We start from the raw sequence: 18858 nt of genomic DNA, 5'->3' as shown, positions 1-18858 counted from the left end.
GCATGGATCGACGACAGACAACGACGTGGTGCATAGCACGCTTTATTAGGCACACAACAAGACAAAGACAAACGGCTGGCAGGCCAACTATATACACACCTGGGGACCACCCCTTGGTCACCATTGGTGGGTTTGAATCTCCCGCCATGGCTCCCATTGGTTCCCCAGTGGAGGGACTAGGATCCTAGTCCCCATTGTCTTCCCAGACTGAAGCTCGGGTATATGCCCTGACCTCCGGTAGCGGTCAGTGGACACAACACTCTGGGAGGGTGGTTTCTTTCTCTGGACTAACGATACATCTGGGAGAACCGGGTTTGATTCCCCACTCCTCCACTTGCACCTGGCTGGATGACCTTGGGCAAGCCATAATTCTGGCACAGCTGTTCTTGAAAAAAGAGCACTTTCTGTGAGAATTATCTCAGCCCCACCGACCTCACAGGGTGTCTGTTGTGGGGAGGGGAAGGGAAAGGAGTTTGTAAGCTGCTCTGAGACACCTTTGGGTAGTGAAAGGCGTGGTATAAATCCAATCTCTTCTTCTTCTTCTTAAGTGTGATAATGTCACTTCCAGGGGAAAACCAGAAGTAGCTCTAGCAATTGCCAGAAACCGTATGATTTACCTGAAGAGCCAGTGACTTCTTAAATTTTTTCCCCATAGCTGACTGGAGCAGTGGCAGGCAACAAGAGCTCAGGGTGGGGGATGCCCTGCCCTGACCAGGGGCTTGGTGGACCGTGACAGCTTGCACTGGGGGCTGGGATGACTGACTGGGATAGCTTTCACTAGAAGTCATCTGATTGCTTGTTGTTGCTTATTCCCCAAATACTTGTGTGACTTTTGTATTCCATCTAGTTACTTGCATTTCCATAATTTCCCAGATTTAGTATTATATATAGATTCCTTTTCAGTCTGACAGCATTTTACTTGTTTTCCTTGTTTTAATTTTATATTTTCAATAAACATTAAGGATTGTCTCCTTCACTGTCTAGCCAAAGCGTGCACTCACTTCAAGCACAGACAAGAGGTCCTTTGACAAAGAGATCCAGGAGCACATTGTGAAGCCAGTTTACATGTGTACTTCAAGAATTTCCACTAGCAATCTAGTCCAGCAACTTATTTTTCACAGTGGGCAACCAGCTCCTGTGGAAGGCCAACAAACATGGCATAGAGGCTGAGGCCTTTCCCTGTTGTTGACTCCTAGCACAGGCATTCAGGGGTTAGCTTCCTCTGACTATGGGGGTTCCCTTTATTCTCCATGGCCATCAGTCATTGATGGACCTATCCTTATTGAAGGTGGGAAAGTATTAGTTCCCCTCACTCTGATCAGAACAGGGCTCTCACAAGGCTGCTGAGGGGGTGGGGGGGTGGGGAGAGCATACATACTTGGAAGCAGAGAACTTGGGCAGTCACATGTAGCTTGACCCCATTCCAATGTGGAATAGCCAAATACATTCTATTTTGTCTATTCAATGTGACAAGATACCTATGGAAGATCTACAGGGTCCTAACCTGTATGCACTTTAAGTATGTGCAAATAAATAGCTATGCAGTAACACAACTACTGTTAAAATGCTTCTTTTGTAGAGTCCCCCCCCCTTATTTTAGTCAGGAAATCATAGCTGAGGAACTTGCTACGTTACATACTCAAGAGCGAAGTTTCCTTGTTAGAGCACATCTGTTTGCTGTCCAAGTCTGAAGGTTGACATAATTCGGCCTTCAGAGAAGGAGGTCAAATATTCCTCTTCATTCTCACACTGCAGGTGTTGTATCCACAGCATGAATCTCTATTGAATGTCATGCGCTTGTTCTGGGAAGAGCTCCCATTGACGTCAGTCCAGAAACCTTGCTGAGAGTTCTACATACAAAATAAGGCGTGACTATGCAAAAGACAGCCACAGGGAGAAGCTGCGTTTTATCCTGCAGCTGTAACATATTAACTGCAACGGTGTAAACCTTCTGCAGTTCACTGAAAAAATATTGGAAGAAAAAAGTGACACCCCCACCCCCAAGAAGTTAACCTGCCAAAATAAAGGTTTTTGAAAATAGTACATCCCTATATCTAGGAATATTTTGAGTGGCAATTGTACGGTTATGGCCAAAAAAATGGACACAATGAATTTTAGATCTACAAAAGCAGAAGGAAGGACACATTTTTGATGGTGCCATAAGTCATTATTTAGGGTTCATCTTTGGAAGACAGCCCTGACCAAGATGGCCCAGGCTGACCCGATCTCATCAGATCTCAGAAGCTAAGCAGTGTCGCCCCTGGTCAGTATTTGAATGGGAGACCACCAAGGAATATCAGGGTTGCTATGCAGACACAAGGAATGGCAAACTATGTGGACTCTAATTTCCCCACTCCTCCACTTGCAGCTGCTGGATGACCTTGGGCAAGCCATAGTTCTGTCAGGGCTGTTCTCTCAAGGACAGCTCTGGAAAGAGTTCTCTCAGCCCCACCTACCTCACTGGGTATCTGTTGAGGGGAGGGGAAGGGAAAGAACTTTGTAAGCCGCTCGGAGACTCCAAGTGAAGGGTGGGGTATAAATCCAATCTCTTCTCTTCTTCTCTTCTTTAATATCTCATGCCTTGAAAGCCTACAGGATTGCCCTAAGTTGGCTGCAACTTGACAAAAATATGTAATTTTTTTTATGTCACAGAATTATCCTGAGGGTCCCGTCTGTAAAATAGCCATATGTCCAAGTGCTATATGCACTACCCTTTGTCATAAATCTGTACTGAACTATAAAGATATGCATCCCCTTTTTCACTGGATGTGGGAATAATGTCAAATTCTAGAACTAAATGTTGGGTCAGCACTGTTTACCCTCACTGGGTTGTTGGAAAAGAACTACCACATAGTGTTGGCAAAGACCAATCATTCATCTGAAAAGAGAGAGAGAGAGAGAGAGAGAGAGATTCTCTACCATCTAGAGAAAGGAAAGAGAGGATATGTCGCTGACCATGCAATCCAGGGTCTTCCACTGCAGTCCTAAATAGGATCACACCCTGCATTCCAGAAGAAAAGTGTGTGGGGCAGATACAGCCTGTTCAGGTAGCCATTTGGCTATCCTTCATCTGTAGAACGCAGTCTGTGTAAAGAAAACAAGATGCTCATAGTATCCGAGTAAAATCATATACAACTCCGCAATGAGAGAGGAAAATTTTGTACCATTTGTGCAAGTCCAGGCACAAAGTACTGAACATTTTCTTACAGAAAAGCATGTGGCTAAATTTATGCTATGCTCACAGCTTCTACTCCTGCTCTGTTTGCAGGCCACAAGTGGCCCAAGGTGTGAGCCAAGGACAGCAGCCAAAGGGGTCTTGGCCCCTGGCTCCTTGCCCATGGCTCACAGCCTGAAATCCTAACAGCACAATCCTAAATAGAGTTACACCCTTCTAAGTACAATGAAGTTTAGAAGAGTATAACTCTGATGATCTGGGATTAGGCCAGAATGTGGTATACTGTATTTTTGTTTGTTTGTTAACATTTCCCTTTCTTTGCTTTTTATCTTTTTCATTTTGTGTGCCACTTTGGGTCTTGACTGGGAAGACGAGCAGGATAAAAAGGCTGAAATAATTAAAAATAGGTTTGGGGCTTATAGCCTTGGCCTACAATTTCAGGCTGTGTGAGGTTTGCATCCTGATCTTGTGATCTGGGTGGATATCTGCTAAGGATTCTCAGGGCTTTGAAGAATCCACTCTTAGTTCCCCGGCTTTAACATGGAAAAAACAGTGACCCGATTTCATTAGGTTTCCCAACCATTTTCTGGCAACAATCCTGTGTGGTTAAATATAGTGTGAGCAAAGGTTTCCCAGCCTTCAGATGAAGAAAGCTTCACCTGTCGAATTTCTGCTTCTATTTCACGCAATTGGTTAAAAAAAACCCCTGCAGAAACAGAGAAATGTTGGCAACCTGTGTTCCTCTCAGGGAGATTATCAAGGGTGAGCCAAATAAAGATTTAAAGCATTTTGCAGAATCAAATGGGTACTTTAAAGTTAACAGCAGTACTAGAAGAGAATAATTCCCATTTCTTAAAAGGCAATATGAGTCCAGAAATGAAGGAAAGAGTTAATGTAAATGCTGTGGAAAAGGGACCTTTGTCTCTTTAAGGCAAGAGGAACTGCCTTTGTTAGTCATATATCTTTACTGTACTCTGGGGTTATAAAAACATACGTCTTCATTCTTTTATTACGTCTATAAACATCAGGCTGCAGTTGACTGGTCTCGGGATTAGAAAGTGCTAGTACTTCGAGTGAGTTTTGACAGCAAGAGGGAGGGAAAGTGGAACATTTAGGGGTGGGTTTTTTCTTTTTTTCTTTTTTATTCCATCATTTTATGGGGCCTTGTCACTCTCTTGTCTGCTTCAGCCACTGCCAAAGTTCTGAGAGGCAATGAATTTGGGATCCACAGGTTTCAGGGTTTATGTTTGCATTGGCCTTGTATGTGGCTGGCATACGGTAAGCAGCAACAAATCTTTCCTGCTATTTTTAATTAAAAATGTGTTGTTTGTTTAGTTTCAGTCCCTGGATTTCCAGCAGAAGTTGAAACTGCTTTCTTAGATAAGTGAAAGCTGTTTCCTTGACTAGAACTAATCTTTTTATTTACTGTTCTGCTAGTTGCTGTTCATCACTGCTTAGTAAAAATGATATAAAATGGGATCTTATTGGATCTATTTGGATTCTGTGCTTTGAGTGATTTGATCCTAAAATGATTCAAATCTTCAGTCATATCTTTGCCAGTGCAGCAAAACAAAATAGCAATGTACCATTTTATATACATTAGGAAAATGGATTTTGGATGAAATGGATGCTTCAAATACAGCAATATTAATTAGGAATATAGTTTAAACATTGAGAGACATTAATTCTTTAAATACAAGAAGAGTCAGTTATGGTATTCATTATGCTGATGTCTGCTTTGTGTTGTTACAGACATTGATTAATACTAGAAAGAACAAACACAGCAAAGTGCTCATTTTAATTTTATTTGCAGTATAAAAATGAGGCTTAACCACATATGGCAAATGTTCAGACTTTAATTTCGTATAATCCTCAGGAATGTGCTGTTAAAATAGTAATTTGGAGCCTAGTCCTATGCCTGTTTACTCAGAAGTAAGTCCCTCTAAGCACAATAGGACTTACTCCTAAGCAAGTGTGCACAGAATAGAATGCAGTGCATTGATCCATCACATGATTTATCTGAAGCTGATATACAGTCTGTGTCAGTACTACAAATTTGCTGAAATCCAAGTGTTGTTTTTAAAAAAACAACCCACAGATAGAGAAATGAGGTGTTAGGGTTTTTCCACGTATTATGAGTACAATGGGGCTCTTACTTTTAAAGAAACTATAATAGGCTGCGGTCACACGGAGCATTTGTCGCGCTGACGATATGGATGGTAGGCGGATTTTCCGGGCGCGATCACACCGCAACATCTGGGAAGCGTAGAACTCCCGTGGCTAACCCGAGGCTTCCCGCCAAAGATGCGGAGTAAAAAACTAGTACCTCCGAGGTACTAGTTTCCGGAAGCCGCGGGGCAAGGGCGGGCGTCTGATCGCGTTTCCGGTGGACTTACGTGGCATCCGGCGCCCGCCGCTGTTCGTCACACACGAGGGGGGGTTGTCTCCCAAGTCTCCGCAGGTTGTGCAACAGCGCCCAACAGCACATGTGCACAAAGAGCAATTGCTAGTGCGATCACGCGGCGCGGCTTCTGTGCCGCGCTGCAGGATACCCATCTGGTCGGCATCTCCCCCCTAACCATGGGACCTCGACGAGGACGTGTGCTCGGCCGGTCGCTCGTTAGTTTCCTCCGGGGCAATTAGCCACGCCTCCCCCCGCGATATCCTGCCCGTGTGACCGGGGCCATAATGTATATTAATGTGGCTTTCAAAAAGAAGAGGTTTTAATAATCTATATCCGGTGCTCAGAGGCAGTACTCCTTGGATCCCCAACTTCTGGGGAGCAAGAGAGAGGATAACTTCCATTTGCTGTCCTGATGAGCTTCCTGAGATATCTGGTTAGCCACTATTGGAACGATTGATTGCATTAGATCCTTGGTTGGATCCAGCACAGGTAGTTCTTGGGTGTATTAAATCTGTGACATGTGCTTGCCTTGGCACACTTTAATGGTGCGAAGACAGTTAAAGGATTCTGAGGAACTTGCCTCTAATAAATACAAAATGAACTTTCCATTCTTTCAAAAGTGAACTGAGCTACCACAGCCACTTTGCAATCCCTTTTCTTCCACCTCAGGACCTTGGATTTTGTTATCCAAACTATTGCTCTCTGTAGTCAAACACACTAAATGCTATGTGACCATTTAGGGCCAGTTTCTCATCCAAGGAATGGCTTTGGAAATATTCTAGTAGATGAAAGCACATGAAAGTAGAGTGTCAGAATATATCATCCATCCAAATCCTAACCCTCATCTGCCTGTAACAGAAATTCTCTCTCCAATGCAAAGGATTAGCTTTGAACAAACTATATGGATGATGCATTCTGATGCAATATGTTCACACATGTGTATATACGACTGGGTCCCCTGGTATATATTTTAGCTTTAAAAAGCAGATGCACAGGAAGGGGGAACTAGAATGTGGTAGTGGGGCAAGGGAAGGTTATTTGTTTTCCCACTTCACCATTTCCCACAATTGAAACTGCCCACCTGGACTTTCTATTAGAATTGTGACAAAACAGACAAGCACCTTCTTGCTGCCTGTCTTGCTTTCCTTCCTGGGCTCATTGTAGCCACGATGAGGGCAGGGTAAGTTCACATGGGGAAACTATTGGGTTTTTTAAATGAACCACCATGGCCCTGATCCAGCTTGCCCCCTCCCCCACCATCTATTCTTTTTAAGGTCAAGCTAAATGATGGGAGATCAAACATGAAGTCAAGTTTAGCCCTAAAATGGTATACAGAAGATGAAACAGTGAAAGAGCAGATAGTAAAATGGGCAGTTAATATGAATAAGGAAATATATATGTCATCCTGGGAATTTTTATGGAAATATGCAATTGGAAAAAATCATGAAATGTAAAATTAAGAAGGAACCTGAAGTGTTTCTTCTGGGACTTAGAATGGAAGAAGTTAACATTGCAAAACGGACTTTAATGTGGCATATGATTACAACTGCTAGAATGACGTACGCTCAATGTTGGAAGCAAGAAAAAACTCCTGATATTTGGGAGTGGTTAAAAAAGTTACTTTTTATGGTTGAAATGGACAAAATGACAAGAAAGCTTAAAAATCAAGAAGCAGAAGACTTTTTTGCAGATTGGAAGGACTTCAAAGACTATATGGAGAAATACTGGGATGTTAAAAATTTATTTTGCTTAGACAATTATTAAGATGGAGGGTTATTTACAGTAAGTTGAAACATATATAGATTTAGAGATAAAGAGATTCGTTACCTGTAATAAATATATAATATTAAAGAATTGGGAAAGGGGGTGAGCTAAGAGAGAATTGGAAGTTTGAGCATTGTGGGAAGTCAGAAGGAGGGGTATATGGAAGAAAAAAGGATATGAGATAACTTGTTACATGAATTATAAGTTTACGTATTGTGATATCCTAATAAAGAGGTTTTTTTAAAAAAAAGTTTAGCCCTAAAATCAGCATAAACCAACACAGTGTAGGACTAAACATTTGCTGGCCTTGCAAATGGCCTGCTTGAAATGTAGTAGGAATAAGTTTTCAAAATTTAAATTAAACTATTGCAAACAAAGGAATGCAAGATGTTGGGGGAGGGAAAGCAGCATAGAAATCAATTTGAATTATTGCAGGCAACCAATATGGGAAGCGAACATATGCCTCATAAAATAATGTATCAGGCCAATGGCCCATCTAGTCCAACACTCTGTCACACAGTGACCATCAGGAGGTCCAGCAGTGGGGCCAGGACACTAGAAGCCCTCCCACTCTTGCCCCCCCCCCAAGCACCAAGAATTACAGAACATCACTTGCCCCAGACAAAGAGTTCCTATCTATACCTTGTGATTAATTGCCACGTGTGTGCCTCCGCTCCATATGTTTATCCAATTCCCTCTGGAAGCCGTCCATGCTTGTAGCCGCCACCACCTCCTGTGGCAGTGAATTCCATGTGTTAACCACTCTTTGGGTGAAGAAGTACTTCCTTTTATCTGTTCTAACCCAAGTGCTCAGCAATTTCATTGAGTGCCCACGAGTTCTTGATTTGTGAGAAAGGGAGAAAAGTTCTTCTTTCTCTTCCTGCTGTATGCCACGCATAATCTAGTAAACTTCGAACATGTCACCTCTCAGCCATCATTTCTCCAACCTAAAGAGCCCCAAGCGCTTTAACCTTTCTTCATGGGGAAAGTGTTCCAACCCTTTTATCATTCTAGTTGCCCTTTTCTGCACTTTTTCCAATGTTATAATATCCTTTCTGAGGTGTGGTGTCCAGAATTACAGACAGTATTCTAAATGAGGTCACACCATTGATTAATACAAGGACATTATGATACTGGCTGATTTGTTTTCAATTCCCTTCCTAATAATCCCCAGCATAGTGTTGGACTTTTTTATTGCAGTTGCACACTGTCTCGACATTTTCCAGTGAGTTATCTACTATGACTCCAAGATGTCTCTCCTGGTCAGTCTCTGCCAGTTCGGACCCCATCAACGTGTATTTATAGTTAGGATTTTTGGCCCCAATGTGCATAACTTTGCACTTGGTCACATTGAACCCCATTTGCCATGTTGATGCCCACTCGCCCATCCTTGACAGATCCCTTTGGATTGCCTCATAAACCTCCCATTGGCTTTCAGCACTGCTTGCCATCATGCAACTGAGCAGCAGCAATTGAGTTCTTTGTTTCCTGATCCCCTTCTATAGACAAATCAGATGAGAGAATCTCTCCAGCAAGATACAGTAATCAGAAAATAAATAGCATAAGGGAGTCTGTGTTGTATTGTACAATTAACAGCTGTCATTGTAGTAATATACCAGAGCACTCAGAAATCCTCCATGTTTTGAGAACACCACTGTGTCTACATTTTACTATGCTTGTTATGTAACAGCTTTTAAATACCTCATATCCATATGAAAACAAAATATATATGTTCCCATTATAATTGATTTTTTCCTGTGCAAGGAAAATCAGAGATATATCCAGGGGCACCCAGCAAGGTTGCAAAAACATTAAGAGGCCAGGGGAAGGCTTGACATGGGCATTCATAAATGTCCTTGTTCCTTGTAGGTCTCTGAGTCGGATTTCCCAGTCATCATTGCATGTATGAATTTAATTTCCATCATGAAATACACACCTACAAAAATTCTCTTTGGGTGCACTAAAAATCCCATGCTGCAGGGTGGAGCAAATGGACAGCTGTTTCTGCATGGTGCCAGGGAGTATCCATTGCCAGCGTGCATAGACAAACTATTTGGAATTAAGGCAATGCACTCCAGTCCTGCTCACTGCTGGTGAGGAAGCAGCATCAATATCATTTCCAGAGCAATCCTACACTGCTAAAGGCCATTTTAACTATGGACCATACTGCAAGCGACAGGTGTGGAAGAACCTTCAGCCACTCTCTGAATCCTTACTGCTTTGTCAAATAAGCTTACGTAAGACAATGAAGCCAGACATTCACATGGGTATATAGCCATCAACAACCCTATGCCAAGTAGAGGGATGCAATTTTTTTCAGTGTCTTGATATTATTCTGCTCATCAGCCTGTTTTGATCACTCAACACACTGGTGAATGCGTACAGTCTATTGTCTGCCATAATCATCCCCCAATTCTTTTTAAAGCAGTTGATTAATTATCATACATCTTGGAAACCAGTCTTTTATTTTTCTGTTGAATATTAGATTGCTGCTTATACCTCCATGTTTAAGTTCACCAAGATAATTCTCAACAGTAATTCTGTCCTCTGGCATTTCTGTAGTTCTTTCCAGTTAACATGGAAATCTGCAACTTAATGACTGCAAACTCACTCTTATCATGTTTTTATCCCACCACACTTCCATGGAGATCATGGTGGCGTGCATGCTCCTTCGCCCTTGTCCCATCCCTGGGAGGCAAGTCAGGCTTAGAAAGAGAGTAACTAACGCAGTGAGCTTCCTGTCTAAGTAGGATTTGGACCTGGGTCTCCCAGATTCCAGTCAGGCACTCTAACTACTATATCTCACACTATGTCAAGTGTTCTATATACACAGTGAAAAGCTACCAAGCTCTACCTAATACTTCCTCCCACTCCAGTTTCAAGCTATCCACTTACCTTTTGAAAGATACTTTTCAATAAGTTTGGTGCCCTTTTTATAAGGGCTACTTCAATCCTATGTTTCTTAGATGAAGCCTTGCTATCTCTATAATGAGGTCAAAGGCCATTATAAATTATTTTGAAGTAAGTCTGCAAGGCATTTTACGATAATCTCATCCATCCTCTGAACAATCTTTTGAAATAGGTTGTTCTTTCAATTTTACAGAGCATGGGTTGTGTGAATTTGGCTTTCAGTTCTCTGGGTTCTTCCCTGCCCTAACTGAAGCTGGGGGATATTGGCCCAGTGCATACTTGGCTGTGATTTAATTTGAATTCAAATCCCAGTCCAAAACTCTGTTGACTGAACCCTCTCTATATTTTGTGCTATTTCCCGTTTCTACTGAACCTGTTTTCTTATCTGGAAAGGGAACTAATTAACTTGTCAGGTTTTGTTCTCACTTTGACTTGAATTAAATATGCTTTTTTCTATAGGTGTGTATATATATTCATTATGTTAGGATTTGTTCTAATTGTCTCCAGGCATGGAAAATAAGTAGTTTTGAGTTCTTTATATTTTTTCATATTTTTCCCTCTTATTTTCTCCTCTTTTTGTTTTTTTTATACGTTTGAGTATTTGTTAATGAACAGGCCCTATCTATCAGCTGGAGAACTTAAAACTGTCTTTCACTGGCTTATCAAAGTATAGTGCTTAAAAGGATATTGTGAGGTTGTTATAGAAAATAATAGCAAAATGGCTGTTAAAAATTGCTATGACTTTCCAAACCACCCTCACAAAATACTGGTTGAATGCCTCTTTTTTTGCCTACAGGTAAAATGTATTTGTTAGCCTGAGTTTTGTATGAATAAGAATGGCCACACTGGGGGAAAAGACACAGCCAAAGCGCTGCTTTTTTGAGCCGCATCAAAAGAGACGCGTGGTGGCGGGATCAGACAGATCCCCCGAGCCACCACGCAGTTTCTCCCTGGCACAATCAGATGCCAGGGGGGAAGCCACGGAACGGAGAGCAAGGCAGCCCGCTGCGCATGTGCGCGCCTACGTAGTTTGGCCGGGGGCCTCGCATGCTGCTGGAGACAGGCGTGCCAGCGATCCCACGGCCGCCCTTGATGTGGATTTTCAGGTAGGTACTAGTGTTTCCTAGGGGTTTTTTTGATGCGCAGTTTCGGCGGTAAGGGACGGATCGGGGACGGGTGCGCTCCGCTTCCCAGATGTTGCTGTGTGATCACGCCCATTGGATCCGCCCCCGATCCGTCCCTCTTGTGGGGCAAATCCTCCTGTGTGACCGGGACCAGTGTTCTTTATACAGAGTTAAGGAAATGTAGGGGTACTTGGAGAAACACATAGTGAATTCAGATAACTAGAACTTTGAACAAAATTAAGGTTTCAAGGACTTCCGGTTTTGGCAACTTGCAGGCGGGTGTCCTCTATCACAGCTTTGATGTGAGCGCCCCACAAACGTGTTGATGGGGGGGGCTGAGTTGAACTTGGACCTCCCGGGGCCGCAGCCTGGGGTACGAGAGGTTCCTCTCTCAAGGCGGAAGCCAAGGGATTGAGGCACCTTTTTTCCCCGATAGGCCCCCGCGGCACGGAGCCAGCACGGCACTAAGAGGCACACACCGGACAGAGCACACAAGGATCCCAAGAAATGATCCTCTCTACATGCCAAGCGAACGCAAGTACAAACATGAGTGAAGCCATGATCCAGCAAACAATCAATAAATCGCTACTAGTAAAGCCTCCCCAAAGCCCCAAACAAGCGGAAGGGGAATGCCCAATCCCGAAATGACTGAGCTTAAAGCAGGAGGCTGAAAGGGCAGCTCAAAGGAAGCGGATTATGATGAAGTGTGCAGCAGACCAGCAAGAAAGCGATGAATTCTAGACTTACGGAGAATTTTTAAACTTTCTTCTTGTGTAAACAATGACTCAGTGAGCAGAAAAAATGGCATCAAAAGCGAAACTTATAATACGAACTGCCAGCACAGCATCTCCAGCTACCAGACTGGAAGTAACCACAGACTTTCCCAAACTGACTGATGTAGCTTTGCGCCCTCTACTGGATCAGATGACCAACCTTAACGTCAAGCAGGATATGTTGCAAAAGGAACTCAAAAAAAAAATTTCAGCGAGAAAGAAATAAAGCGGATGTTCCTGAAGCAACAACAGAAAGCAGAAGATGAACCTGAGAAAGTGGAGGAGAACAAAGACACAGAAGAAGAAGAAGAAGAGAAAGATGGGGAAGGCTGTGATACCATCCCAAAGAGTCTGGCAAAACTCTTTGATCCTGAAGCTGTTGCCCCTAAACCAGCTAAAAATTAATTTGGACTTTGATAAGAGGAAAGGAATTTGCAAAACAGATTAACTTTGATAGCCTGTTGTTTACTTTTAAAGCATAACTTTATTTCTATGATATTTACATCTTAGTTAAAGAGATTGTGATTGCTTGCTTAACACTTTTGCAATAGTAATTTTCATGTTTTACTACTAAGATAACAGAGATGTATCAACAAACTTATACTTCTGTATTATGTATCCGTGTTACTCTTTATTTTAGGTTATTCCGCTACCCTGACCTTGTAGTTTTGTAGATTAGAAAATAAATTTTTTAAAAATTAAGGTTTCAAGGACTGGTGGCTCAAAATCTCTGGCTGAAAGGAAAAACCAATTTAGTTTAGACTGTTACCCAAGAACACTTTCCGTCTTCAAATATAAGAGTATCTAAAGTAATTTTTTTTCTTTTCAAGGTGATCATTGTGTGACTAAAAAGAACACCTGCAGTTGTTCTGCTGAGAATGCCATTTATAAAGGATACCAGTCTTCATTCTTGGGAGCGTAATTTAATATCAACAAACATCTGCCCCCTTTCTATAGGTTTGCATAACACCTGCAGTTACACCAAGGACAAAAGGGATGCTGGGTTACTCGAACCTTTGATCTTCTCCACAGTGGCAACTCTTTGCAAGCATTGATTTGCTGGGAATGGCTAAACTTATCTGTTTTGCTAAAGTTGTTCTTTTCTGGAGTCCTATTGTTAGTGTGGAATTTGGAATCTGTTCTCTTCCAGCTTCTTATCATCGTCTCATAGCTTCTTTTTTATTTCATTTGTTTTTATAGAAAAAGAAGAATTGATCCAGAATTTGCTGGCACAGGTGGTTGAACAATTCTCAAGGTAAAATGTTTACAAGGTTGTTCTATGATATTGTCGTTATGTGTAGATTTGTACATAACCACCTCTGAATAGCATATTTTAGAACAGGCCCTGCAGCTTTTGGGGTGCTATTCAGTGCACCAAATAAGGTATGCCTGAATCACTGAGGCATTTATGCAGACTGGTCAAGAAGAGAAAAGTGAACTAATGCAATCCTATGCACCTTTATTTGGGAGAAAATCCCACTGAACCCACAGGGATTTACTTCTAAGTAAACATGTGTAGAATCACCCTGCACTTTGTTCTGCCATCTTTTAACTTAAACAAGGAAAGAAACTCTTCACCTATATGGATAGGATCTCTGTTGGGAGGGAAAGGATGCCTGTTTTTCCACTCTTGTAAAACTATTCTAATCCCAGTGATTTTTGGACCTTAAGTGGTCTTCAGGGAACTCTTGGGGTTAGGAACTCCATAAGAAGACCAGCAATGACAGAAACACTTCCCTTGGGAGAACAGTTTGCCCATTTTAACAGCTGTTAAGGGTTGTGCCAGGGTTCATCCTCACTCCATCTGGAACAGCAATGTGTGGCATTTAGAAACTTCCCAGAACCTTCTGCAACTAGCAGGGATTCCATGGCAGATATGCAATGGCTCCTTGGCAAACAAGTCAACATGGAAAAGTTCTCTGATACTAAAAATCTGAAAGCCAGTGATTGAGACCGTAAGAACTCAGCACCACTGAAAGCTGCTGTGCAACTGAAAAATAATGTAGTATAGACTAGGGTTGCCAGGTCCCCCCTGGCCACCAGCTAGGGATGGTAAACACAGCATTAGGGGAAGTATTATTTTATCAGGAATCAAAATCAGGTATTTACATTAAGAAAGTAAACATTTATGTACACTTCTTAGAATCTTTAAGACCCCAGCCCAGAGTCTGACGTGTGACAAGAACAGAGTCCTTGCCAGACATTTAATGGAGAGCTTTGAATATCCTCACAGCAGACTGCTTCATGCTCAAAGCTTCCTACTTCATTCAAATGAATGTGAAAGGCTTGTGGGCTGAGTGAACTCCAGTTGCACATTGGAATCCTTATTACCAACAGACGGCTGTACCGGGGCAGCAGCAGCTTGTTATTAAGGCTTCTTCAAAGGTGGAATTAAAAAAAAATCTTTAAATTCATACAAAGTCTTTGGTGTGTTTTCCCACTAGGAGAACGAGGGACTCGGGTTTCTAATAAAATTACTTAATTGTGCAGCTATAAAAAATAAGTGCTTGCATTCCTATATGAGATCTTTTCCCCCCCTCCAGGGTATTTAAAATCAATGAACTGAGAACTGAAGTAGCTAATCACTTGGCAATGTTGGAGAAAAGAGTTGAATGTGAGTGTCATTTTTTCCCCCTAATTGAAACTTGGAACTGTTTTGTGTAAAGAAGGTACGAGACCTGAGGGGGTATACCTTTTTATGAATATTTGTTCTACCTTCATGTTTTGTGAGATATAACATTATCTGCATGGGGAGGGACATAAAATACATCTAAAAGTAAGCTTCTAGTTTTACATACCTTATTATCTGGTTAGAATGAATATTTGAAAAGATCATGTATAGACCCGTTTCTTTTAATGCATACCTTTCATAATCATATTCTGTACATCAGTTGGCAAGACAACCCTTCTTGTGGGGTACATATTCCCCAAACAAGGCTCAGACATCTTACAGTGCAATCCTGTGCAGAGTTTCTCCAGTCTAAGCCCCTTGAAATCAAGTAACACTGCATAAGATTGCACTAATATAGTCAGATCCTACACGTTTGCCTAGAAGTAAGTGCCGCTTTGGGGAATATTACTAAGTATGCACAGGACTGGTGCCTGGGAATCGTTAACAAAGTCTGCAGTCCATCCCCACGTCTGTCTTGATATACATCTCTTCCACTTTCTTCCTCCGATTTATTTCCAACGATTGTGATTTTAGGCTATATACTGCCTTTCCAGATATGAGAAAAGGAAAAATATCCTGTTTTGGTTACTTAGCAGCTACAGGCTCCCCTCCCCCCCCCAGATGCTTCCAAAACCAGGAAACTCAAGGAACTCCAGCCAGCATACTGGAAGTCAGTATGACTTTGCCATGGTTGAGATGTAACAACTACACGTTTAGGATGCCAAAGCAGGATCCAGCATATGGGACAGCAAGAGTGCTTCCTCCCTCCCTCCCTCCCCCCTCCAAACACAGAACTCAAAGCAGCCATGCAGTTTCACATCCACCATGAGAGATGGGTTAGACTGAGAAAGTGTATGTGAAGGAGAGTACACAACTGGCTGTAGTCCATCCAGTGCATTTCATGACTGAGCAGGGATTCCAGTATCCCTGGTCCAAGTCCAACGCTATATTCATAAAAACCACATGGCTCTCAGTCTTGCGCCTCCCTACAGCCCATGCCAGTTCCTTTCCTTTTAAACCTTACGAGTTCTTTGGACAGCATGTCTTTTTTTGAAGAGCTTGACTGGGGAGGCTGTGGCCCCCAGTGTGCAAGGTGCTGCACGGAGGCAGTTCATGTGCAAACGGGCTCTGCATATGGGTTCAGAAATTTTCTTTTAAAATAAATTATTTTCTCAAAAAAAAGTGGGATACAGAAGGGAAGAAAGGGTAAGGGGGGAATATAAATTCATCAGGCTTGTCAAATATTATGAGTTGTTATGTACAACAGGTAAAATCAGATGTATTACCAAATGTATTACATATTTCAAATACAGAAGTAGACAATAAAACATCAATATTACAAAATTTTAGGATAGATTCTCTCTTTAAAGAATAAACAAGGACTTTCCTAAAGTTAGCGATAATCTATTAACAATAAAAGAGATTACATCTTTAATAATTGAACAAACTTCTATGCTAAAATTAAGTTGTTGTAAAAACCTTAATATTGTCTTAATTGTTTATCTGAATCTACATTTTATTCTTACTCATTATTTAATTACCCTTAATATGATATTCAGATAATTTCAAAACTAAAAAAAAGTTAATTATCCCCATAGTATAAGTAATAAGCTTGCCATTTCTGCTGAAATTCTTTCAACGTCTTTTATTATATAATTGGTTAGTTTTGACAATGTTGCATACTCAGCTAGTCTTTCTTTCCTGATATCTATTGCAGGACAGTCTTCTTTCTTTCATTTCATTGCAAATATTATTCTGGCAGCTGTCAACATATATCTCAGTAGGTCTTGTGAGGTTCTGTCCATATTATCTGGTAGCATTCCCAATAACATATCTCTGGTTTTATAAAGTACTGGGTTTGAGACACGTAATGAAATCAGCTCATAAGTTTATTAGACGCACAAACTAAAGACAAACTAGCCGGTCCAAAGACCAGCTTAAATCCCCCTACTAAATCACACCCTGCTCCCCGTGATAGGTCTTCTATGATACACCCAGAACCCATAGATCCTTTCCTCAATCCGAGCCATCCTATTGGTCCACTCTAGGATCCGTGCTCGGCATTGTTCTCCGATGCAAAGCTACACCCGTTCGCATGGCCACAGGTAAAACTCCAGCCACATGTAAAACTCCAACCACATGCGCGGTCCTTGTTAGTATATAACAGGTTTCATCAGAAATTTGGTTTTTAAGATATTTTGAATTTCTTCATGTATATTTTCCCAGTAACTTTTTGTCTTGATGCAAGTTCACCACATATGGTAAAAGGTGCCATCTTCTTTTTTACATTTCCAGCAAGCCCCTTTGTAATTCTTGTCCATCTTTGCAATATCTTTTGGGGTGACATACCATTAGTGAAACATCTTGTACCAATTTTCTCTTAATGCTCGGCTAGCAATGAATCTAATACCTTTAGTGCATAGGTTTTCCTAACACTGAAACTGTATTTCCTCACCAAAATTTTGCATCCATTTAATCATGCAGGGTTTGACGTGTTCTCCTTCAGAATCATATTGAAGCAATAACTTGTAAATCTGAACTAATAAATGGTCTTTAGATTATCAGACAATCTTTTAAAAATCAGTCAGTTCATTAATAACTCCTCTCTTGGTGCAGATTTTTTAATCTGGAAGCAATTTGAAAGTATATCCACCATTGTATCTCCTTTCCTTCTTCTTTACTCTCTTGCCAGGTCTTGATGCCACCTTGCGAGTTTATCATATCACCATAAGTTATAAAATCATTGTTTCTCCTTGTGTAAGGGTTCAGAAATTTTCATTATGCCATGCAACTCCCCTTTTTGGTGTTTTTTAATTATTGATAATGTGGTGAAATTGTGTGGTTTCTAGTAGAGGATAACTGCACAGTGTTGTTCAAAATATGGATTGTGCCAGTTGTTTGAAGGGCCCTTTGCTAATGCCAAGCACAAAGAAGATGTGATTCCAGTGTAGAAATTCATAGTTGGGGCAATCCATTGCTGAGCCAATCAATCAATTTATTATTACAATCATAGACAGCAAACAATACAGTAAGAGGCAAGTAAATAACAGGTAGAACAGTAAAATTATAAAATATTACAACATCTAAAATTATAAAAAGGAATCTAAAATGTTTAAAATACAGAAATGGTAAACATTAATATTAAGATCAAAGGTTAAAAATAAATCTGGGCCTATCCCCATTGCTGAGTAGTTTTCAAACATTATTTTATTTTTATTTACTTGTTGCATTCATATCCCAGTCTTTCCATTTGTGGAATTCAAGGCAGCTTACATAGGACTCCAAGGAGGTCTCTTGTTGTTCTAGACACTGACTGCAGTAGACCTGGACCTGCTGAGCTCTGTCACATGCCCTGGAACCCTGAGCGATGCTGTCTCCATGAGGGAACATTTCCAGCAGTTTTTCATTTTGAGACCATTATCATGTGAGAATCCACCCACAGACAGGAATTATAACTACAGGGATTGATGTCATGGCTTGATACACAATCTCCACTCAATTCAGGGAAGGACAAGTAGAAACCCAGTGCACGCACAGAGGTGCGAAATAATTGGTTGGATTCTAATTCCTCTTCCATTTGTGCAGTCTACATTTCTGCTTGCCTGAAAGGGGTGGATTTCTGCCAACTGCCCCTTCCCACTGCAGACCCCCATGTTGTAGCCCCAGGTCTCCCAGCCCCCCTGCACTTCAGAGAGCACAGGCTGCAGTAGGGGAGGGAGAGCTCCACTCCACAAGTGCACCCAAAGGTTTAACGGCAAAATGCAATCCTTCGCAGTCTATACAAATCAAACATGTTACAGTACACAAGTATTAACAGTGCTAGTTTCAGGCTCAGCTCTTGGTTACTTAATATTTAAAGAATCACAATATATTTTAGCCTAGTCTACAAATGCAACAGAATGCTGAAGTGATAGAATAGATTATGCTACTTCAGAGCTGCACGTGAAAGATGACATTTTTGAATGCCCTCTCATGTTTAAAACAAAACCCTCCCAGCAACAAAAAAGTTAATATTAAAGAGCAAAGATTGTAGCCTA

The 18858-nt window shown here is 41.4% G+C and overlaps 1 protein-coding gene across 1 annotated transcript in view; it reads left to right on the top strand.

Annotated features, from left to right (window-relative positions):
• PDE9A (phosphodiesterase 9A) overlaps positions 1 to 18858 on the top strand; it is a 98960-nt gene that overhangs the window by 37165 nt on the left and 42937 nt on the right. The window contains exons 5-6 of the mRNA XM_015419739.1: positions 13351 to 13405; positions 14694 to 14764. Coding sequence (XP_015275225.1) covers positions 13351 to 13405; positions 14694 to 14764 — 126 coding nt within the window. The remainder of the gene's footprint in view (positions 1 to 13350; positions 13406 to 14693; positions 14765 to 18858) is intronic.

Source organism: Gekko japonicus, unplaced genomic scaffold (assembly GCF_001447785.1).
Source record: "Gekko japonicus isolate JY-2015 unplaced genomic scaffold, Gekko_japonicus_V1.1 scaffold1906, whole genome shotgun sequence".
NCBI lineage: Eukaryota > Metazoa > Chordata > Lepidosauria > Squamata > Gekkonidae > Gekko > Gekko japonicus.
Note: the sequence above shows the minus strand (reverse complement) of the source record. Positions and strands in the feature narration are given on the sequence as shown.